Source organism: Phocoena phocoena, chromosome 12, assembly GCF_963924675.1.
Source record: "Phocoena phocoena chromosome 12, mPhoPho1.1, whole genome shotgun sequence".
Classification (NCBI taxonomy): Eukaryota; Metazoa; Chordata; class Mammalia; order Artiodactyla; family Phocoenidae; genus Phocoena; species Phocoena phocoena.
This window is the reverse complement of record NC_089230.1, coordinates 14,879,764-14,903,966: the sequence shown is the minus strand read 5'-3', so window position 1 is coordinate 14,903,966 and position 24,203 is coordinate 14,879,764. Positions and strand designations below refer to the sequence as shown.

General features: G+C 42.1%; 1 protein-coding gene across 1 annotated transcript in view; it reads left to right on the top strand.

The window, feature by feature from the left end:
• Positions 1 to 24,203, top strand: part of MTHFD1L (methylenetetrahydrofolate dehydrogenase (NADP+ dependent) 1 like) — a 195,346-nt gene that overhangs the window by 125,332 nt on the left and 45,811 nt on the right. Inside the window, exons 25-26 of the mRNA XM_065889148.1 lie at positions 18,109 to 18,216; positions 20,342 to 20,494. Of these exons, the coding sequence (XP_065745220.1) occupies positions 18,109 to 18,216; positions 20,342 to 20,494 (261 nt within the window). The remainder of the gene's footprint in view (positions 1 to 18,108; positions 18,217 to 20,341; positions 20,495 to 24,203) is intronic.

Genomic DNA, 24,203 nt, shown 5'->3' with positions numbered 1-24,203 from the left:
TCTTTCTGACTTACTTCAGTATGATAATCTCTAGGTCCATCCGTGTTGCCGCAAGTGGCGTTATTTCATTCTTTTTTATGGTTGGGTGGTATTCTGTTGTATATATGTACCACATATCTTATTTATCCATTCCTCTTTCGGTGGACAGTTAGGTTGCTTCCATGTCTTGGCTATTGTAAATAATGCTGCTATGAACTTTGGGGTGCGTGTATCTTTTCTAATTAGAGTTTTCATCTTTTCCTGATATATGCCCAGGAGTAACTATTTTTCGTTTTGTAAGGAACCTCCATACTGTTCTCCATAGTGGCTGTACCAATTTACATTCCCACCAACAGTGCAAGAGGGTTCCCTTTTCTCCACACCCTCTCCAGCATTTACTGTTTGTAGACTTTTTGATGATGGTCATTTTGACCTGTGTGAGGTGATAGCTCACTGTAGTTTTGATTTGCATTTCTCTGATAATTAGTGATGTTGAGCATCTTTCCATGTGCTTTTTGCCATCTGTATGTCTTCTTTGGAGAAACATCTATTTAGATCTTCTGCCCGTTTTTGATTGGGTTGTTTGCTTTTTTGACATAGAGCTGTTATGAGCTGTTAGTATATTTTGGAGACTAATCTGTTGTCGGTAACTTCATTTGCAAACAGAGTTCAAATCTCTATGGGACCTCCCACTATGGATATAAATGTGGACAACTCTCTGAGCCTCAGCTTCCTTATCTATAAAATAGTGTCTGATATTAACACCAACTTCACCCAGTTGCTGTAGGACCAAATGAAATGTCCCGGAGTAAAATGCTGGGACATAGGAGGCTGGTAATCTATGTTAGCTCTTCCTTCTGTCACTTTCACTTCAGGAAGAGAAGGGGTTTCCTGAATTGACCTTCAAGAATTGTCTTGTAACTCAGGTAACCTGGAGGTCGGGCTCCAGGGTTGGTTTCCTGTTCAACTGTGTTAAAACCAGCAATTAGCAGCCCCTAGTGCACCAGGAAAGAAAGGTACTCCCAAATCAAAGCAAGACATTTAGCATTCTTTCTCCATTAGAATTGGGAGCTATTAGTGATTTAATAGAAAGTCAGTAGCTTTTGCAAAGAATGTATGGCAGCACCAAAAGTCCATCTGAATATTGTTTGTTAAATCAGGAGTGAAAGTTGAAAACCATCTCCACATCCCTCCATATCCTTCCTCTAAACTCATAAACATTTAGAGGTGTAACCTTGACAGCATGAGAAGATGGTGTTTGTTTTTATTAAAAGGTCTTTCCTGTTCCTTGTGTGAAGCCATTCTCTTGATCACAGCAGGGCTAGAAGCAAGGGAGATCAAAACAGACCAGGAAGACTCCATCTAGGGCCACAGCCAGCACCGCAGATTTCTGCACTATTGCACTTTCACTGCCTGTGTGTTTAGGAGTGTTTTCTCCCCTGCTGGCAAGGGATTGAGGGGTGGGGGAGTTCGTTGATTATTGAGGAATTATGTATGTTATATTTTTTAAGGATTCAAACCAGTTGTTGGTAGGGTTTTGAGTTATTCTTTAATTGGACTCCGGGCATCAGCCAGCAAACGGAGCCTCAAATTTTAAGGAAATAAATAAAAATGCATATGTATAAGTACTTGTATGTATGTGTATAGAGTATGTGTGTTCGTGTGTGTATGTGTATATTTTTTTAATTGTGGTAAAAAAATATATGTAAAATGAAATTTCCCATTTTAATCATTTTTAAATATATAAAGTTCCATGTATTTAGAATATATAAAAATGTATACATAAATACTATATATATGTAGTTTTAATTCATAGAACTTAAAACATACATCTCTGTATGTCTTTTGTATTTCATAGTAATTGCTAAACAACAGTCTAAGGAGAAGGGATGACCTTTCTTTTTTTATTTTTAATTAATTAATTTTTGTTTTGTTTTTGAGGTTTTTTTGAATATTATCTTATTTATTTTTTTATACAGCAGGTTCTTATTAGTCATCAGTTTTATACCCATCAGTGTATACATGTCAATCCCAATCGCCCAATTCATCACACCCCCACCCCCACCCCCCGCAGCTTTCCCCCCTTGGTGTCCATACGTTTGTTCTCTACATCTGTATCTCAACTTCTGCCCTGCAGACTGGTTCATCTGAACCTTTTTTCCAGGTTCCACATACATGAGTTAATATACAATATTTGTTGTTCTCTTTCTGATTTTCTTCACCCTGTATGACAGTCTCTAGATACATCCACATCTCAACAAATGACCCAATTTTGTTCATTTTTATGGCTGAGTAATATTCTCTTGTATATATGTACCACAACTTCTTTATCCATTCGTCTGTCGATGGGCATTTAGGTTGCTTCCATGACCTGGCTATTGTAAATAGTGCTGCAATGAACATTGGGGTGCATGTGTCTTTTTGAATTATGGTTTTCTCTGGGTGTGTGCCCAGTAGTGGGATTGCTAGGTAATATGGTAATTCTAAATCAGTGTTTTAAGGAACCTCCATACTGTATCAATTTACATTCCCACCAACAGTGCAAGAGGCTTCCCTTTTCTCCACACCCTCTCCAGCATTTGTTGTTTGTAGATTTTCTGATGATGCTCATTCTAACTGGTGTGAGGTGATACCTCATTGTAGTTTTGATTTGCATTTCTCTAATAATTAGTGATGTTGAGCAGCTTTTCATGTGCTTCTTGGCCATCTGTGTGTCTTCTTTGGAGAAATGTCTATCTAGGTCTTCTGCCCATTTTTGGATTGGGTTGTGTGTTTCTTTAATATTGAGCTGCATGACCTGTTTATATATTTTGGAGATTAAACCTTTGTCCGTTGATTCGTTTGCAAATATTCTTCCGATTCTGAGGGTTGTCTTTTCGTCTTGTTTATGGTCTCCTTTGCTGTGCAAAAGCTTTGAAGTTTCATTAGCTCCCATTTGTTTATTTTTGTTTTTATTTCCATTACTCTAGGAGGTGGATCAAAAAAGATCTTGTTGTGATTTATGTCAAAGAGTGTTCTTCCTATGTTTTCCTCTAAGAGGTTTATACTTTCAGGACTTACATTTAGGTCTCTAATCCATTTTGAGTTTATTTTTGTGTATGGTGTTAGGGAGTGTTCTAATTTCATTCTTTCACATGTAGCTGTCCAGTTTTCCCAGCACCACTTAGTGAAGAGACTGTCTTTTCTCCATTGTATATCCTTGCCTCCTTTGTCATAGATTAGTTGACCGTAGGTGCGTGGGTTTACCTCAGGGCTTTCTATCTTGTTCCATTGATCTGTTTCTTTTTTTGTGCCAGTACCATATTGTCTTGATTACTGTAGCTTTGTAGTATACTCTGAAGTCAGGGAGTCTGATTCCTCCAGCTCCATTTTTTCCCCTCAAGACTGCTTTGGCTATTCGGGGTCTTTTGTGTCTCCATACAAATTTTAAGATTTTTTGTTCTAGTTCTGTAAAAAGTGCCATTGGTAATTTGATAGGGATTGCATTGAAGCTGTAAATTGCTTTGGGTAGTATAGCCATTTTCACAATATTGATTCTTCCAATCCAAGAACATGGTATATCTCTCCATCTGTTTGTGTCATCTTTAATTTCTTTCATCAGTGTCTTACAGTTTTCTGCATACAGGTCTTTTGTCTCCCTAGGTAAGTTTATTCCTAGGTGTTTTATTCCTTTTCTTGCAATGGTAAATGGGAGTATTTCCTTAATTTCTCTTTCAGATTTTTCATCATTAGTGTATAGGAATGCAAGAGATTTCTATGCATTAATTTTGTATCCTGCAACTTTACCAAATTCGTTGATTAGCTCTAGTAGTTTTCTGATGGCATTTTTCGGACTCTCCGTGTATAGTATCATGTGATCTACAAACAGTGACAGTTTTACTTCTTCTTTTCCAATTTGGATTCCTTTTTTTCTTTTTCTTCTCTGATTGCCATGGCTAGGACTTCCAAAACTATGTTGAATAACAGTGGTGAGAGTGGACATCCTTGTCGTGTTCCTGATCTTAGAGGAAATGCTTTCAGTTTTTCACCATTGAGAATGATGTTTGCTGTGGGTTTGTCATATATGGCCTTTATTATGTCGAGGTAGGTTCCGTCTGTGCCCACTTTCTGGAGAGTTTTTATCATAAATGGGTGTTGAATTTTGTCAAAAGCTTTATCTGCATCTATTGAGATGATCATATGGTTTTTATTCTTCAATTTGTTAGTATGGTGTATCACATTGATTGATTTGTGTATATTGAAGAATTCTTTTACCCCTGGGATAAATCCCACTTGATCATGGTGTATGATCCTTTTAAAGTGTTGTTGGATTCTGTTCGCTAGTATTTTGTTGAGGATTTTTGCATCTGTATTCATCAGTGATAGTGGTCTGTAATTTTCTTTTTTTGTAGTATCTTTTTCTGGTTTTGGTATCAGGGTGATGGTGGCCTCATAGAATGAGTTTGGGAATGTTCCTTCCTCTGCAATTTTTTGGAAGAGTTTGAGAAGGATGGGTGTTAGCTCTTCTCTAAATGTTTGATAGAATTCACCTGTGAAGCCATCTGGTCCTGGACTTTTGTTTGTTGGAAGATTTTTAATCACAGTTTCAATTTCGTTACTTGTGATTGGTCTGTTCATATTTTCTCTTTCCTCCTGGTACAGTCTTGGGAGGTTATACCTTTCTAAGAATTTGTCCATTTCTTCCAGGTTGTCCATTTTATTGGCATAGAGTTGCTTATAGTAGTCTCTTAGGATGCTTTGTATTTCTGTGGTGTCTGTTGTAACTTCTCCTTTTTCATTTCTAATTTTATTGATTTGAGTCCTCTCCCTTTTTTTCTTGATGAGTGTGGCTAATGGTTTATTAATTTTATTTTCTCAAAGAACCAGCTTTTAATTTTATTGATCTTTGCTATTGTTTTCTTTGTTTCTATTTCATTTATTTCTGCTCTGACCTTTATGATTTCTTTCCTTCTTCTAACTTTGGGTTTTGTTTCTTCTTCTTTCTCAAGATCCTTTAGGTGTAAGGATAGATTGTTTATTTGAGATTTTTCTTGTTTCTTGAGGTAGGCTTGTATAGCTATAAACTTCTCTCTTAGAACTGCTTTTGCTGCCTCCCATAGGTTTTAGATCATCGTGTTTTCATCGTCATTTGTCTCTAGGTATTTTTTGATTTCCTCTTTGATTTCTTCAGTGATCTCTTGGTTATTTAGTAACGTATTGTTTAGACTCCATGTGTTTGTGTTTTTTATGTTTTTTCCCCTGTAATTCATTTCTAATCTCATAGCATTGTGTTCAGAAAAGATGCTTGATATGATTTCAATTTTCTTAAATTTACTGAGGCTTGATTTATGACCCAAGATGTGATCTATCCTGGAGAATGTTCCGTGTGCACTTGAGAAGAAAGTGTAATTTGCTGTTTTTGGATGGAATGTCCTATAAATATCAATTAAATCTATATGCTCTGTTGTGTCATTTAAAGCTTCTGTTTCCTTATTTATTTTCATTTTGGATGATCTGTCCATTGGTGTACGTGAGGTGTTAACGTCCCCCACTCTTAATGTATTACTGTCAAGTTCCTCTTTTATAGCTGTTAGCAGTTGCGTTATATATTGAGGTGCTCCTGTGTTGGATGCATATATATTTATAATTGTTATATCCTCTTCTTGGATTGATCCCTTGATCATTATGTAGTGTCCTTCCTTGTCTCTTGTAACATTCTTTATTTTAAAGTCTATTTTATCTGATAAGAGTATTGCTACTCCAGCTTTCTTTTGATTTCCATTTGCATGGAATATCTTTTTCCATCCCCTCACTTTCAGTCTGTGTGTGTCCCTAGGTCTGAAGTGGGTCTCTTGTAGACAGCGTATATATGGGTCTTGTTTTGTATCCATTCAGCAAGCCTGTGTCTTTTAGTTGGTGCATTTAATCCATTCACATTTAAGGTAATTATCGATATGTATGTTCCTATGACCATTTTCTTAATTGTTTCGGGTTTGTTTTTGTAGATCCTTTTCTTCTCTTGTGTTGCCCACTTAGAGTAGTTCGTTTAGCTTTTGTTGTAGAGGTAGTTTTGTGGTGCTGAATTCTCTTAGCTTTTGCTTGTCTGTATAGCTATTGATTTCTCCACCAAATCTGACTGAGGTCCTTGCCGGGTAGAGTAATCTTGGTTGTAGGTTCTTCCCTTTCATCACTTTAAATATATCATGCCACTCCCTTCTGGCTTGTAGAGTTTCTGCTGAGAAATTAGCTGTTACCTTTATGGGAGTTCCCTTGTACGTTGTCATTTTTCCCTTGCTGCTTTCAATAATTTTTCTTTGTCTTTAATTTTTGCCAGTTTGATTACTATGTGTCTCGGATTGTTTCTCCTTGGGTTGATCCTGTATGGGACACTCTGCACTTCCTGGACTTGGGTGGCTATTTCCTTTCCCATGTTAGGGAAGTTTTAGACTATAATCTCTTCAAATATTTTCTCCGGTCCTTTGTCTCTCTCTTGTCCTTCTGGGACCCCTATAATGCGAATGTTGTTGCATTTAATGTTGTCCCAGAGGTGTCTTAGGCTGTCTTCATTTCTTTTCATTCTTTTTTTTTAATTCTGTTCCACAGCTGTGAATTCCACCATTCTGTCTTCCAGTTCATTTATCCGTCCTTCTGCCTCAGTTATTCTGCTAGTGATTCCTTCTAGTGTAGTTTTCATTTCAGTGATTGTACTGTTCATCTCTGTTTGTTTGTTCTTTAATTCTAGATCTTTGTTAAACATTTCTTGCATCTTCTCGATCTTTGCCTCCATTGTTTTTCCGAGGTCCTGGATCATCTTCACTGTCATTATTCTGAATTCTTTTTCCGGAAGGTTGCCTATCTCTACTTCATTTAGTTGTTTTTCTGGGTTTTTATCTTGTTCCTTCATCTGGCACGTAGCCCTCTGCCTTTTCGTTTTGTCTATGTTTCTGTGAATGTGGTTTCTGTTCCACAGGCTGCAGGACTGTAGTTCTTGCTTCTGCTGTCTGCCCTCTTGCTGGTGATGTGATTCTGTGTATATAAAACTCAGCATACTGCTAGTGTTGGACAGTGTCCTGCAGAGGCTGGGGGTGGCTGTGGCTCACCGTGAGGACAGGAACACCGGCAGCAGAAGCTCTGGGAAGTACTCCTTGGCGTGAGCCCTCCCAGAGTCCGCCATTAGCCCCACCAGAGATGATGACCTTTCTTTTTATGCCGTTATCCCTGTACCGTTGTCTCCTTCTCAAGGCCTTTGACCTCCTTTGGCTCTTTCCTGCTTGTCCTCAGACCTGCCCTTGGTCTGCCTGTTCCCACCAGTCCTTTCTTCAGCCCTCTCCTTTCTTCCTTTTGTGCAATTGAATGTGTGGCATGTTTTGTAGGAAGCTGTCCCTTATATTTCCGGTCAGTTAAGTATCTCATTCAGAATCCATGTCTCTTCCCTGTGCTCTCCTGTTCTGCTGTCTTATTTCTGGTTGAGCTCTGGTCATCCATCCTGAACTGCTTCTAGCCCTTCCCTCATCAGCCTCTTTTCCTCTTGCCTCCTTTTCATGCTTCAGCTCCAAATTCCCACACTGCCTCAATACCACATCCTTCTGCAAGCACATCTTAGATCGCTATCAAAACTAGATTGTTTCCAACACTGGCCTCTAGGTTCTTTGTCCAGACTCCTTTGGCCAGCAGTGTATCACTCACCTCCTTGGCCTACCCCTACCGCTGCCTCACCCATCTGTGTTTGACAGGTCTCATCAGATCTGAACCTACTGTTAGATCCAACCCAACTTTCTCAATGCATCCTATTCAGCCCTTTGTGATTCTGGCAAAGCATCCCACAGCTTTATCTCCTTGAAGCTAGAAATAGCACCTGATGAGAAAGAAACAGTGGTCTATATCCATTTCACTTGTACATGTCACAAAGATTCCTTTGATTTCATTTAAGTGCTTTCTTCTAACAAAAAATGGAATGTCACTATGGCAAAAGTTTCTAGAAATGCATTTCATCCAAAATTATGGGCCAAGCAAGAAAGACAGGGATGTAAAATGAACTGTCAATGTCCCACCACGTGTTACCTGGTCACCTTCTGCCATCACTCCATCCATCCCTTGGTCTTTCTGACTTAAATTCAGATGACACGAGAAGACTCAGTAGGGAAAGCATCCGTTTTCTCAGCCTGAAAAGCAAGCAACATTATTTAAATATTATCACAGGTGTATTAAAGACCACTTGAAAAGGAAAACGACAACCTTAGGACTGGGGGAGGAAATCACTCAAAACAGCACAGGCTTCCACTCACCCCAGGATCTGAGAGGTTAGGGATTTGTCTTAGCAATCATTTTATTTCAGAAAATGATTTATTTTTCCTTTCATGAAAGTAGTTTACTCCGCCCTTGAGTGAGACTTTTAATCTTAGACCAGAAGATTTTTCTTTGACAGCACTGCTCCAGCAGATGAATGAGGGAGGTATGACTCCTGCCCAGGAAAACAGAGGCCAGGCTACACCTCGTGTTCATTCATATTAATCTCACAACACACTGAGGTTTGCACGTAACTTCATGCCAGGAGGAACAACAGGTGTGTCATACGTGCATATCATTAGGCCAAGCAAGTGCTCAGGCCACTACCAGCCCTTCCCCCTCCTTTGGGTGAGATCATTAAAATCACCTATTCCTGTATATTGCTTTCTTTTGGCGTTGCTGTAATGTTCTGTTTAACAGTATACAGCACAGGGCTTCCCCGGTGGCGCAGTGGTTGAGAGTCTGCCTGCCGATGCAGGGGACGCGCGTTTGTGCCCGGGTCCGGGAGGATCCCACATGCCGTGGAGCGGCTGGGCCCATGAGCCATGGCCGCTGAGCCTGCGCATCCAGAGCCTGTGCTCCGCACGGGAGAGGCCACAACAGTGAGAGGCCTGCATACCAAAGTTAAAAAAAAAAAAAAGAGTATACAGCACAGGGAACTCTGTTCAATATTTGTAATAACCTAAATGGGAAAAGAATTTGAAAAAGAACAGATACATGTATATGTGTAACTGAATCCCTTTGCTGTACACCTGAAACTAGCACAACATTGTAAATCAACTATACTCTAATATAAAATAAGAATTAAAAAACAAAACAAGGGCTTCCCTGGTGGCACAGTGGTTGAGAGTCTGCCTGCCGATGCAGGGGGTGCGGGTTCATGCCCCGGTCTGGGAAGATCCCACATGCCGCGGAGCGGCTGGGCCCGTGAGCCATGGCCGCTGAGCCTGCGGGTCCGGAGCCTGTGCTCCACAACGGGAGAGGCCATAGCAGTGAGAGGCCCGCGTACTGCCAAAAAAAAAAAAAGAATAAAAATAAATAAATAAAATAAGCACTTTATTTTTAAAAATAAAATTTTTTAAAATTGTTTAAATAAAATAAAGAATCAAAAAATAGAACAATAGTGAGGAAAAAATCCTCAACTAGGAGTAAAAATCTAAAATTTTCCCACTAGATGAAACAAAATTCAAATGAATTCATATTCAATGAGCAAATTTTAAACACAAACCTCTGTATATCACTCAAGATTGCTCTGTTAGATACTATGTTGATCCCTTTGCATATTTGGTCCTATGAAATATAGTCCTCAAGATGTCCAACTACAGGAAATTGGAGAAAGAAAATTCCTGTGACCTGAAATAAATCAAACTGAAGGCAAAAAACAAACAAAAACGAGTATACAAGGTCACCCTTGTGATTTGAATGTGAATTTCGTATCATCACTTCACATGGACAAATGCAGACTTTCTGGCGATGAGCCCTCTTTCCTTTCTCAGACCCCAGCTATCTCCAACATGTGTCCTGGTTGTCTCCGGAGAGCGAGATTCTTCTGGGATTCTTCTGGGTTGACCTGTTGCTCAGGACCAACAAGCCAGCGAGACGAGCCACTCCAGGAGCTGGCTCATGGCAGTCAGCACGTACACCTTGGGTAGCTCAGATGTGCTGGTTTCCAGCCAGCGACATGCTTTGTGTCAAAGACACAAGGGTCTGTTGTTCTCACTCACAACGCAGAGCTGCTCCCATGACACCAGGGTATGTTGTAGTGAAGCCCTTGCTCCTGGTGGAAGCTGGTTTCGCATGACATACTTTTATTTGAGTTACAGGAAAGGCCATTTACCAAACTGCACTTGTAGATCACTGAAAATTCATGCTTCATTTTAAATACAAAATACAAATTGAAATAATTACTGTATGTCCAGAGATTTTTATTCGACTTATAAATTTACTAATTGATTCCTCTCCTTAAATATTTCATGAGCATTGAAGTACTTCAAGCCAACAGCACAGCATAGGAACACTTAACTTATGTGAATTCCAATCTAGGCTTCGGTAAAACAAAAGAACAATGTAGTTTTCATTCAGTGTAATGGCTGAGGAAACAGCAGTGTGTTTCAACACTTCAACAGTTATGTGCTTAAGAGATAGCGGAATATTGATAATAGAGTATTGTGTCATGTTTTCATGGGTCTTCTAAGAGACCTGCAGGGCTGCTGACTTTAGAACTTGACATCTAAGTAAGATGAGATGCCACTATATTATAAAGCCTTCATCCTTCTTTATTTTCCTCAATTCTGTCAGCTTCATTTTTTTTAATTGAAGTATAGTTGATTTACAATGTTGGGTTAGTTTCTAGTGTACAGCAAAGTGACTCAGCTATATACACACACACACACGCACGCACACTCTTTTCAGAAAAGAATATATATATTCTTTTCAGATTCTTCCATTATAGGTTATTACTAGATATTGGATATAGTTCCCTGTGCTATACAGTAGTACCTTGTTGTTTATCTATTTTATATATAGTAGTATATATATGTTAATCCCAAACTCCTAATTTATCCCTCCCCACCTTTTCCTTTTGGTAACTGTAAATTTGTCTTCTTTGTCTGTGATTCTATTTCTGTTTTGTAAATGAGTTCATTTATATCATATTTTTAGATTCCACATATAAATGATATGATATTTGTCTTTTTCTGTCTGAATTACTTCACTTAGTATGATAATCTCCAGTTCCATCCACGTTGCTGCAAATGGCGTTATTGCATTCTTTTTCATGGCTGAGTGGTATTCCGTTGTATATATGTACCACATCTTCTTTATCCATTCAACTGTTAATGGACACTTAGGTTGCTTCCATGTCTTGCCTATTGTCAATAGTGCGGCAATGAACATTGGGTGCATGTGTAATGAGTCCAGTGGTCTTTTCAAGAAGGATATGCTATCTAACTTAGAGTAACGTAGCTTCTATTAGCCTGGGTCACCACATCTACGTAAGGAATGTGGTAAAGAGTGAAGACCCCTACATCCTCCAGCCTACCTTCCTGGTGTCACTCAGCCAGGATTCTGGGTGGGCATACTCTAAGCAAAAGACCGTAGACAATACGACCCCCCCATTCAGGGTTCTTTTCTAGAGCTAGAAAGAACTGCTGCCCAGTTCAGTAGCCACTGGTCATAGAAAGCTATTGACATTTAAATTAACTAAAATTAACAGCCCATTTCCTCAGTTGCACTAGTCCCATTTCAACTACTCACTAGCCACATGAGGCTGGTGGCTACTAGCCTGGAAAGCATGGTTGTAGAACATTTCTATCATCACAGAAAGTTTCCATCGGAAAGCTCTCTTCTAAAGTATTTCAGTTATTTTTATACGTTTAAGAGGTTTGGGAGGAAATTAACGAATACGTTCAGAATTCTGTTCTTGGTGAAGATGGAGATTTAACATAATGTTAGTTCCAAAATGATCAAAGATCCTAGTATAGACGCCAGGCTTTGTGAAGTAGCTTATATGAGTATGTTGAACATAACACACATAGAGTAGTCCCTCTTTCCAGAAGAAGCCTTGTCTTTGCTGCCATTCACACCTTGATGTGTGCCGTTCTCCTCGTGGGAAATCATCTTTCCTTTTATTGCTTATTAAGAGCTTTCACACCCTTCAAGCACCATTCAAGTTCCCCTTTAGGTCTTACCAATTTATGCTGACTTCCATGCCGTCCCCTGCAATCTGTGATCCTCCAACTTTAGTAGTAACGTAGAGGCAGAGGCTTTATCACACACTCCATTCCGTCACACTTTACTGTGTCATTGTCCCCACCCCATGAGACATTCTTTGTACACAAAATCTCCGAAATTCTTTGTACACCATGACATCTTGAAAGTACTTGCCACAGATGGTTGCTCATTCAGCAGATGTTTGTGGAGGGCCTACTGATTGGAAGTTACTATCCTAGACATCAGGGATGTAAGGAGGAAAGAGGTGGCAAATAGATAAATTTGTAAATATTTAGGAAGTGGGAGCAAAGCCAGGGATGATTAATACATACCCATTCATAATTTATTTTACCATTTTATTTGTTTTATAAAAATTACCACTTAAAATGAGCAGTACAAGTGAATGTCAAGTTCAGATCGAGATTACTGGACATGAATTTGGCTTTTTTCTTTTTCTTTAAAGATTACACTGCTCCCCAAAATCGAGCAGAGAAACAGCAGGAAGTTCCTTTCCGACTGTCACAATATAAACAGAAGGTATACAGTGGAGCTGCCTTATCAGGGCAGGTTTCAGTTTTTATATTAAACCCAAAAGTTGTGTTAACCGAGATGTTCTTTTTATTTATTTACTTGTACACATAGGTGAAAGAGAATAATTGTAGCAGGAGTCCCAAGAGAGTTTTGGTCTTGGGGTTTCTAGCTCCATGAGCTGAAGCACATTATTTATCCAGTGTGGGGCTGTGAGACACACACCAGGTGGTGATGGTCCCTCTCGTAGGCTCACTTTGGATAGCTTTGTGCATGTCGAGGCCGGCGAGGGAGTGTCATCTTCTCTGGGGCTGGCGAGGCTGAGGCTGGGGCATGGGAAGTGCAGGATACCGGGAGCTGGTCATGGTGGCTGCTGGGATGCTCCAGGGTCTTAAGGAGGGGAAACAAGTCGCCTGACTGGGACTCACTCACACTGCCAGCCCCTGCTCCCCTGCTCTGCCTTCTGTTTGAGTCATCCTGTCATGTGTGGTTGTAGTTTTCCCATAGGAAATAAGACCACAACTACACAGTTCACAAAGTCAGCCTGGCACCTGCTTGAAATTTCCACAGCACTTTCAAATAAACATTAGACAGGGGGCTTCCCTGGTGGCGCAGTGGTTAAGAACCCGCCTGCCAATGCAGGGGACACGGCTTCGAGCCCTGGTCCGGGAAGATCCCACATGCCGCGGAGCAACTAAGCCCGTGCGCCACAACCACTGACCCTGCGCTCTAGAGCCCACGAGCCACAACTGCTGAGCCCGCGAGCCACAACTACTGAAGGCCGCGCACCTAGAGCCCGTGCTCTGCAACAAGAGAAGCCACCGCAATGAGAAGCCCGCATGCCACAACAAAGAGTAGCCCCCACTCGCCTCAACTAGAGAAAGCCCGCGTGCAGCAACAAAGACCCAAGGCAGCCAAAAATAAATATAAATAAAATAAATAAATTTATTTTAAAAAAGAAAACATTAGACAGGAAGGCAGTTTAGTTGTTGATAAAAATGTATATTTCCTTACGCCCCAAAGAATTGAAGTCTAGAAGAGAAATATTTGTCCGTTCCCGCCCGCCCCCCCTTAGCATAGCAGCCTTATTCACAGTAGCAAAAAGGTGGAAACAACCCGTGTCCATCAGTGGATGAATGGATTTTTTTTTAGTGTGGTATGTCCATACAGTGAAATATTATTCAGCCTTTAAAAGGAAAGAAATTTGTAGCATGCTACATCATGGTTGAACCTTGAGGTTCATGCTAAATGAAATAAGCCGGATGCAAAAAGATACATACTGTGTGGTTCCTCTCATATAAGGTACCCTGATAGGCAGATCCATAGGAACAGAAAGTAGAAAGGTGGCAGCAAGGGGCTGAGGGGAGGACAGAATGGGGAGTTAGTGTTTCATGGGTACAGTCTTAGTTCTGCAGGGTGAAGGCTTCTGGAGATGAGCATCACAGCAACAGGAAGGTGCCTAACAGTACAGAGCTGTACACCTGAACATGATAAAGACGGTAAATCTTCCGTTACGTGTGTTTTACCACAATTGAAAATTAAATATATGTATTCCTTGAAAAAAATTTCGTGTTTAAAAACTAAAAATAAGTCAGTTAAATACCCACTCACACGAATTCCTTCATTGTCATCCATTTACTATTACCTTGTTCACGTGTGAGTTTTTTTCGATTATTATCTTATAGAGAAGTCACGCTCACTTTTCCTTTTCAGATCAATCTAGAGTTCAGTAAATAGTGCATTCTGTTCATTAAATGTGTCATGAGTAGTGCTACTCTGTTTTGTTGTTGTTTTGTTTCACTTCCAGGGAAAACATAAGTCTTTAGTTAGCCCTATTGCCCTCACGCCATCATAATAATATTACGTAAGGTTTGTGCAGCGTGATATTTGTAACACACTGCGTGGCTTCAGTGCTTGCAGTGAAATGGGTACAGCAGCATATTCACCTCTCCCACTAGGAATGAGGTTGCATGATTCAGCCAGATCTAAGGGGCTGCGTTCTTCCTTAGCCCTCCTGTCCCACAGCAGCCCACAAACCCCCCACCTGAGCTGCTCTGGAGGGCTGGAGGAGCCCAGGTGAGCCAGGTTGCATGGGACCTATCACACTGCTTGGGTGACACCATATTCTGTGAGCTGCCTTCCCCTGAAAAAGCGTAACTGTCGCATCACATGGAATCCTTGCTTTGTCAACAGGAAGGTCAGAAAACATTTATTCCATTTATTCAACTGTATATTGAGAGCCTACTCTTGTAGTCCAGGGGCTGTACTGTATCCCACCTCTACGTGAACAAGAGGTGGTCCTTGACCTCAAAGAGTTTATAGGCTATTCTCAATTCTTCAGCTAATGAACATGGAATCTTTTACTTTAGAAGTTACACTCGAGGTTTTCTCTAGCCCAGACTAGACTTTGCACTCATGCGGTAATTCTCCTGCAACAACCCGGGAGCCATACTCGGCTTACCCTGAACTCTGCCAGAGTAAAACATCTCTGGTTATTATAGCTTTTCCTTAAACATTTTCTTCTAATTTCTGTCCTTGCTTCACCTTCTGCCTTCCTGGAAAATAACGATCATTTCTTTCTAGAGTTGTCCCTTCTAGAGGTGGAGATTCTTCTTTTTTAAAAAAAAAAGAATCAACTTTATTTATTTTTGGTTGCGTTGGGTCTTCGTTGCTGCACGCGGGCTTTCTCCAGTTGTGGCGAGCGGGAGCTACTCTTCCTTGCGGTGCGCAGGCTTCTCATCGCGGTGGCTTCTCTTGTTGCGGAGCATGGGCTCTAGGCACGCGGGCTTCAGTAGTTGTGGCACACGGACTCAGTAGTTTCGGCTTGCGGGCTCTAGAGCACGGGTTCAGTAGTTGTGGCTCGCAGGCTCAGTAGTTGTAGTGCACAGGCTTACTTGCTCCACAGCATGTGGGATCTTCCCGGACCAGGGATTGAACTGGTGTCCCCTGCATTGGCAGGCGGATTCTTAACCACTGCGCCACCAGGGAAGTACTAAAGTGGAGATTCTTCTCTGATTTCTCTTATGACATGGTTTACAAAAGGCCCCTTGCCACCCGGTAGATTTCAGCATCAGAGTTTGATCCTGGCGCTCTTACCATCGGAGGTCCATCAGTGCATCCCAGCAGGGCGTGGGCTTTGCTAGCAGCCACTCATTGCCAGGCCCTGCTGAACCTCTGGTGCCATGTAACACCCAGGTCAGAGCATTACAGGGCTATCGATGGCAAAGAAGAGAACGCCCACGTGTGCTTGAGGACGGTCAGTACAGGCTTCCTGGAGATGCTGGCCTTTGAGATAGATCTTAGAGTGCTCAGGGAGTTTTAGCAGAGGTGATCTTGAGTTTTTCTTACTTAGGTACATTTTAAGAAGGTTAGACTTGCAGTAGAGTGGCGGGGGGGTGTTAGAAGTGAAGAAACCAGTTAGGAAGCTGTCGTGGTAGGCGAGACCTTTAACATCTCAACCAAGAGCACTTTGAAGGGTCGTCTTCCCCACATCCTCACCCACGCTTGAAATTCTCGTACTTTCAGTCTTGCTGATCTCACAGTTGTAAATTGGTTTTTCATCATTTTAATTTGCCTTTCCTTGATCACTAATGAGATTGGGCATTTTTTCATAATGTCATTTGTCACTCTTTTGCCTAGTATTACATATTTGTTGGTCTTTTTCTGAATTTGTGGGAGTTTTATGCATTCTAGTAACTAATCTTTTAAATATTTGCAAGCATCTTCTCCCAGACTGTTCCTTATGCTTTATCCTTATTTCTGATGTCTTTTTTTTTTTTAATACAAGGAACTTTAAGTTTTGATGTCAGGTCTATAAATCATTTCCTTTAAGGCGGAATCTGTTGTTACCTTAAGAAATCCTTCCATACCTCAGGATAATAAAGAGAGTTCCCCAATTTTTTCCCCCAATATGTAGAGTTTTGATTTTGAAGATTTTGCCTTTGTTCCATATTGGACTTATTTAGGGGCCTGGTGTAAGGCAGGAATTTAATTTTATTTCTCCAGCCAAAAGTCAGTTGAATAGTCAGTCCTTTCCCTGTTTTGTGCCATGTCTACTATATACTGTCCCACACCTGCTGAGGTGTCCTTCTGTGTTCTTTGTTTTCTTCCCTTGATTAATCATCTCGTCCCGTGCCGATACCACATGGAATTAATCAGCATAGTTTTGTAGTATGATTGATACCTGGTATGGCAGGGCCCTTATCTTTGTTCTTTTGGTTTTATTTATTTTTGAAGTTATCTTACCTATTTTTGCCGTTACTCTTCATTATGAATTTTGAAGTTATCTTACCTATTTTTGCCGTTTCTCTTCATTATGAATTTTAAAATTGGTTGGCCAAGTAACCTAAGTGCTCTTGGGATTTTTACTGGAATTGGATTGAACTAATAGATTACGTTTGAGAGACCGACCTCTATTCAGTATTCCTCTCCTCACCCATGAACAAAGTATTTCTCTCCATTGATTCAGATCCTCTTTTATGTCCTTCAGCGAAAGAGCATAATGACTTGCACCTTCATTTCTTTTTTATTTGTTGAAACATCCAGTATTTCAGTTCCAGACCACAGAGCAACTCTACAGTAATAAAAACTGTAGTAATAAAAAATACATTTTAAAGTAATTTGGGGTACTATCAGATTGGCAGAGCAGAGCTAGCTTTTATTTTCTCCTGTTAGGTATATATCAGCAGTAATTCATGCAAATGTACCATTCGCCACTGCCCAGCAAAGTCCTTGAGGTGGGCCATGAGAGGCTTCTGCCCCTTGGCTGACGTCCATTCCATCAGCACTTGGTCCAGCAGCCCTTCACTGAACAGTACATCCACCGACCGTCTTCATTATACCTATGTGTTTTCTACCCACAGTGAAATTAGGAACAATTTTGTCAACTGCTTTGCTTGAATTAAGAATCACTTTATCCATGGCACATTCCTTTCCTAATGAACCATCCTTGTTTCTGAAGGCCACTTTTAGTATTTCACTAGCAACCTATATCCAAGTGTTGCATCCAACACTGTGGAAGATTTTTCCATCTCCTCCCCACACACTTATTTGCCCATATCTAGTCTTCTCAGATTCTTCCCATTCTCCTTGTTGTCTCATAATTTGCTAAAGTGACACTAGGTTCAACCTCTGGTTTTCCAATAAAGTGTTTGATCACATTAGCATTTATATTAAAATCTCAACCCATTCCTGCTCACCAAAAAAAAAAAAAATGTGTCCTTTAGAACTGCTACATTTCTGTCATACAACCCAAGTTGAGACCCACGTAAACACCAGCACTGTTTAGTTAGGAGACTTATGTCCTGACTTAAAAGATCACTAAAAAGCATAGTATAAACTACATTTTTTAAAAGGATGCAGTGGATAAGAATGATTTAACTAGATAAGCAGCCTCTGAACTGGCTGAACATCTAAGGCTTCTTACTTGCTGGTTGATCTCTGATCTGAAGATTTCAGGACATTAAGGATGATAGGAGAGAAAAGTGTTTGCTTCAAATACTACAGTTGATGAGGAGGGAATCTGGTAGTGAATTTTAAGCAATTACAGAAAATCTCACTAAGCTCTCCCTTAATTCTTTAACCAGCTTGAAGGTAACGATTTTGTTGTCATTTGTGTTTTCCCAGCTTCCAATTGTGGAAAAGATAAGAACCATCGCCCAGGCTGTCTATGGAGCCGAAGATATTGAACTGTCTCCGGAGGCACAATCCAAAATAGATCGTTACACGGAACAGGTAAAAGTTGTGCATTTAGGGGGGAAAAGCCAGCTTAGGCTTTTGAAATTATTCACCTTGACTCGAGAGCTGGTGTATGTCCCACCAGCTGAACTTGGCTTAATCTACTCTGTGGTCTACAAAAATTGAATTAATGTCCTTGGGTAGGACGTTAACTGTAATTATGGCGAGAGTACATACATCATTGACTTTTATGGTTATAAATTTGTCTAATACAGGCAGTGTCCGTGTTTATCTGTGTGTGTGGGATCTTTAGCCCCTGCTAGTCAGCCAGAAACATTGAAACTGTTCTTGGATGTGCAGCAGTGGAGTCAAGAGTTAAATAATCTGTAGTGCTTCCTCTTACTGTCTTAAAAATGGTAGCATGGTGCCCGGTTAGTCAAGGACTGCAGCACACAAAGTTGGGGGTGCTTGGTATTCTTTCTTACACAAGCGCTTCATCGGCTTGGTGCTGAGACTGTCCACAATGGCTGAAGGCTCCATCACCTTGTGCCGTGCACATGGCCAAGATTCAGCAGTGAGAGTCTAGTCCTGTAATGGTTCTGTCGAATAGGCTCCACTACAGCGTGTTGGGCCACCTTAACCAAAGGGGCCACGTGCCTCAAACGCCCCCTCCAGTTTGCTGTGATCAGATAGAAGTCAGAGCTCTTCAAGAGCTTGCCGGCAAAAGAGCTTCATGATGGGTATCACTGATCTATTTTTTTTAACCCCCCAACTCCTAAATTCTATATTTAAAGCATATTTAATATTTTGTCCTATGCTACCAGCACTAGCCAGGGTATTCTCCCAGGTTTGGTAAGATAGTCAGCAATTCATTTCTTCTTAGGATTTTCCAAGAGCTTAGAATGCTCTTGGCTTGTGCTTTTTAATAAATGATCCTCGAACATTGCTGTACACACTGGCATTGTTCTGCAGTGAAATTTTCACTCACGTGCAATGAAATGAGTAAAATAAGGTCATTGTCATGAGGTGTTTTTTTTTAATAAGTTTTTAATAATGCTATTTAAGGACTATCATTGATTCGAATATTAGGTCCTTCCTGATGTTTTCTCGGGCTTAAAGTCTTCTTTCTTTTGTGAAGTAATATACGGTGATGGTATATAGCAAGTTGGGTTCTTAAAAAATATATTCTTACTGGCAAACTTTTAAATTGGCAAACCCATATCAGTTCATAAAAACTGTGTCAATATCTGATTGATCTCTGAAACCCACAATTCTGGGCACCATTTCTGTAGGGCAATTGTGATCGCCACCCAGCAGATTTCTGATCCGTATCTAAGAGTAAAGGGAACACCCCACCCCCAACCCCAGTTGACAGTACTCTGAAATCTTCCAAATAGTTCTAGGTTGAATCATAAGAAATTCTGTGTGGGTTACCTCTGAAGATTGCATTCCTTTTCTCTCTGTCTGTCCACCGAGGGAATGTTCCTTAAAAGTTATGCTTCAGGTATGTGGCTGCAGTTAATTAGCAAAGTCTCTAAGGAGGCACTGTGTACCCTTAATCGGGACCAGGCAGCGGGAACACTGTCCTTTCTGTGAGACCCCACATGTGACTGCCTCCCCTTTCACCTTTGGAACTCTGGGTCAGGCATCGCCTTTGGTCCTTAAAAATAAGAGGCTTCAATAGTGACCTCATCTTAGTTCATACAATGTAATCGCAGATCAAATAGCCATGATTCATAAAACAACACAAAGAGGCTCTTTGCTTCCTGACAGCCTCTAAGAATGAGCGAACAATGGGACTAAAAAGCCTTGTTACCAAGCCTTTCTCCAGGTTACCTTTCTGAGTGCCGGATATTAATATCCTTAGAAAGTGGTTTCTACAGCTGCTGCTGCCGCCTGCAGTTACTTGCTTGCCTGCAAATAACCACCTTTTCTTCAAAGACACACATAATGCTGCCTTTCTGTAACAAGAATTATCCAAAGTACGTAATAGACACCCTCAGCTTGCCAGGTGATGATCTCGTGCAGACGAGTTTTTGTCCCATCTTCTTGGTCAGTGAACAAGCAGTAACAAGCACAGTTGTATGTGTGGATCTGAGTCGTGGGGATTCTGTGGAGTGCGGGTCAAACAAGTACAGGAACGTTTATGCTCAAGGAACACCTTTCCTTTCCTTTCTTACAGGGTTTTGGAAATTTGCCCATCTGCATGGCTAAGACCCACCTTTCCCTGTCTCACCAACCTGACAAGAAAGGCGTACCCAAGGATTTCATTCTACCCATTAGTGACGTACGGGCCAGCATAGGCGCTGGGTTCATTTACCCATTGGTTGGAACGGTGAGTGTGTAACATTCTCCAGAAACCTTCCCCAGTCTGTGTTGTCATGATGCCTGAAATCCTTATGCTCTGGGAATGCCTTACAGATTGGGTATTGGGAAGTAATTAATAGTATTTGCTCTTTTCCTAAATACTCTCTTCCACGGTGAAAAATGCACCTGCCATCAGGGTTTGAATTTTTCTTTTCTTTATCTTTTTTTTTTTCTTGCGGTACGCGGGCCTCTCACTGTTGTGGCCTCTCCCGTTGTGGAGCACAGGCTCCAGACGCGCAGGCTCAGCAGCCATGGCTCACGGGCCCAGCCGCTCCGCGATCCCGCGGCATGTGGGATCCTCCCGGACCGGCACACGAACCCGTGTCCCCTGCATCAGCAGTTCCTAATCCGTCCTGTCTTCAGGATCCCTTGAGTCATAAAGTCGACTCCCCTCTCATAGAACATGGAAGAGAATAATTTGGGAGGAGCCAGTCTGCTGTTGAAGTGGTGGGGTGGCTTAGTGTAGGGCTTCCGGATCTTCACATCACTGCCCTCAGAATGATAAGACTTCACTGCAGTGGGATAGATGGAGGCCACCACCATGTCCAAGAGACAGGACCAGCCCCCTACCCCAGGGCTGGGGAGATCAGTCTTTCAGCCTTCACCTCTTTGTCAGCACATTAAAGGGGGAGCTCTGCCTAAGAAAATGAGCAAATCATATGAGTTCTTGTTTTTGACCTTGTTGTGGCGGGACATTGTTGCTATGGGATGGTTATTGTTATTTCAAAGCTTCTCTTTGGACGGAGGGGAGATAGCACGGAAGTGAAAGCTTATCAAAGCACTTAAAATCCACACAAAATGCTTCATTATAGCCACACAGAGATATGGTGGTTTCCCTTGGTTTGTCTTCTCATCATGGGACGCCCCTGGATTAGAGTCAGCACAAAAAATCTTGATCATCTCTGTTGCTGTCATTGTTGTTACAAGCTGATCCAAGTCCAAACGGGAAACATAGCAATTTTTAAAATAAGCCATGTGGCTCTGTTGTTTAGGCAGTGGATGGGTAAAAAGTGCATAATGAGTACACAGTTGCTTGCCTTCATGTTTACACGTTTCGTCTGATATTGGGCAAAGTGTTTTCAATAAGCGTTTTTTGAATCCTTAATGCCCGTGATGCACAGAGATACTAAGAGGAGTAGCTGTGAGGATGTACTAAGAGGCGCAGTGGGCTGAACAGCACAGAGGCATCCAGTACGTGTGGTGGTGGTGTTGGCGTTTGAAATACTCTCAGGGCACCGGGGAGGCAGTAGCTATTTCTTACCAGGTTGGGGGCAGGGGGTGTGTGGAAGAAAAAGAGAATCAACCTCTGAACTGGGGAAACGGTGAATTTTGACTCAAAGGCACAGAAATACATGGTACCCTTCCCAGCGTGGTCCAGTGTGGCTGGAGCTGGATAGGGGTTGAGAGGCTGAGAAATGGGATTAGGGTAGCAACACCAGGCCAGACTGTTAAGGATGTCAGCTGCCATCTTAAAGACCTTGGGTTTTATCCCACGCACACTGGGGAGTTACAGTAAGGTGGGTTTCATGCCTGGTTTTTATTCTTTCTCTTTTTTTTTGGCTGCGCCACGTGGCTTGCGGGATCCTAGTTCCCCCACCAGGGATCGAACCTGCGCCCTCAGAAGTGAAAGCACAGGGCCCTCACCACTGGAAAAGAAAAATGTCTGATTTATATTTTAGAAAAACAGCTCTGGTAGCAAAGTGGAGAATGTTTAGAGGAAAGAGAACCAGACCCAGGGAGACATCGGCTGAGGCCAGAGGTAATCAAGGTTGGCATGGCAGCCGTAGAAGTAAATATGGGGAGTAGAGACGAATTCAAGGTATATTTTTATTTATTTACTTATTTATTTTGTGGTACGCGGGCCTCTCACTGTTGGGGCCCCTCCCGTTGCGGAGCACAGGCTCCAGACGCGCAGGCTCAGCGGCCATGGCTCACTGGCCGAGCCGCTCCGCGGCATGTGGGATCTTCCCGGACCGGGGCACGACCCCGTGTCCCCTGCATCGGCAGGCGGACTCTCAACCACTGCGCCACCAGGGAAGCCCTCGAGGTATATTTTGAAGGTAGCCACCTGCACCTGAGGCTCGGGGCAAAGGGCACTTCTAGCCTGAGTGTAAACGGTGATGCTGTCCGTCATGGAAGGAGCACAGTCAAGAAGACAGATGGGCAGGGCCAGAAATGCGTCTGGCCAGGATGTAGAGAGCTGAAAGGGCTCATAGGATCTATAAAATGGTCTGTGAATCCGTGAGAAATACAGACCCAGCACTCAGAAGAAAGGAACAGGCAGGAAGAAGGCCCTGAGAGCTTTAAGAATTTACATGAGGGTGGACACAGGGGAGAAGCAAGGATATGCGCGAGAGAAATAAGCAGTAAAGGATGGTACTAGGAAAACTGCCATGTTTCTGGAGCCAACGGGGTAACAGGAGCCCTCGAGGGTCTGGGCAGAACCATCGTAGGCGGCACAGGGAGACCAGAGAGTAACCGCAGGAGTTGGCGGTGGAGTTTCCCATTGAGGGAGGCATAGCGACAGTGCTGGAAGAGGGAGAAGGGTTCCAATAAAACAGGTTCTGAATGGTAATTTTAGAAAAGGTGCAACTGAAGGTAAAAAAAAATTCAGATCAGTGGTCCAGGGGGCAGACGGGGAGAGGGGACAGATTGCAGAGGGGCACCAGCGACCTTTTGTGGGTGATGGAAATACTCTATATCAGCGGTCCCCAGCCTTTTTGGCACCAGGGACCAGTTTCATGGAAGACAGTTTTTCCACGGATGGGGGAGGGGGGACGCTTCAGGCCGTAGTGCGAGCAAAATGGGGAGCAATGGGGAACAGCAGATGAAGCTTCGCTCGCTCCCTTGCCGCTCACCTCCTGCTGTGCAGCCGGGTTCCTAACAGGCCGCGGACTGATACCGTTCCATGGCCTGGGGGTTGGGGACGCCTGCTCTATATTTTAATTGTGGTGGTGGATCCATGACTGTATACATGTGTCAAAACTCATAGACCTACACGTTTTTAAACGGTAAAATTTATTGAGTATAATTTAATCTTACCTCAGTTAACAAAAACACGAGGAGAGCTTGCTTTATATTCCTTAGAATGGCCTCCCTGATGGCAGCTCCTCAGGGCCAAAGATCTGGTCTTCAGTCCATGAAGGCCTTTGCTTAGCAGAGCACAGCCGGGTAGTACCCGCCCAGAGGGAACAGGGACAAGGAGCCATGAGAGTCCCAAAGAGCATGGAACAGTGGACACAACTGAGGAGGGAATTAGCTGAGTTCCTAATCTGCCCTGTCTTGTCCTGCACAGATTTGAAATCCTACAGTAGTTCTCCCAACAGATTCATTCATTCAGGGAACGTGCACGTGGCCCTGTGCTCCATGCCGTGGGGAGCCTCCAGTAAAGCAGCTTTCTCCACTTTAGGCAGCTAGTAAAGGTAGATAGAAGGGAATTAACAAAGACAGTGGTTTGGTATAAAAAATTGTGAGTCAATAAATGATACCTTCTGAGTATCTGAGCATTTAAGAGTCATTAAATACCAATCATAATTTTAAATCTGGGGGGTCACTAAGCAAATAGATGCTTGTGTGAGTCTCCTCCCACCTCAACTAATACCCTCACATCCACAGCCTTGTAAGACCAGTTCTGGAAAGCCAGGGTTCCATCAGCCACAGCTTGTGTGTGTGTGCAT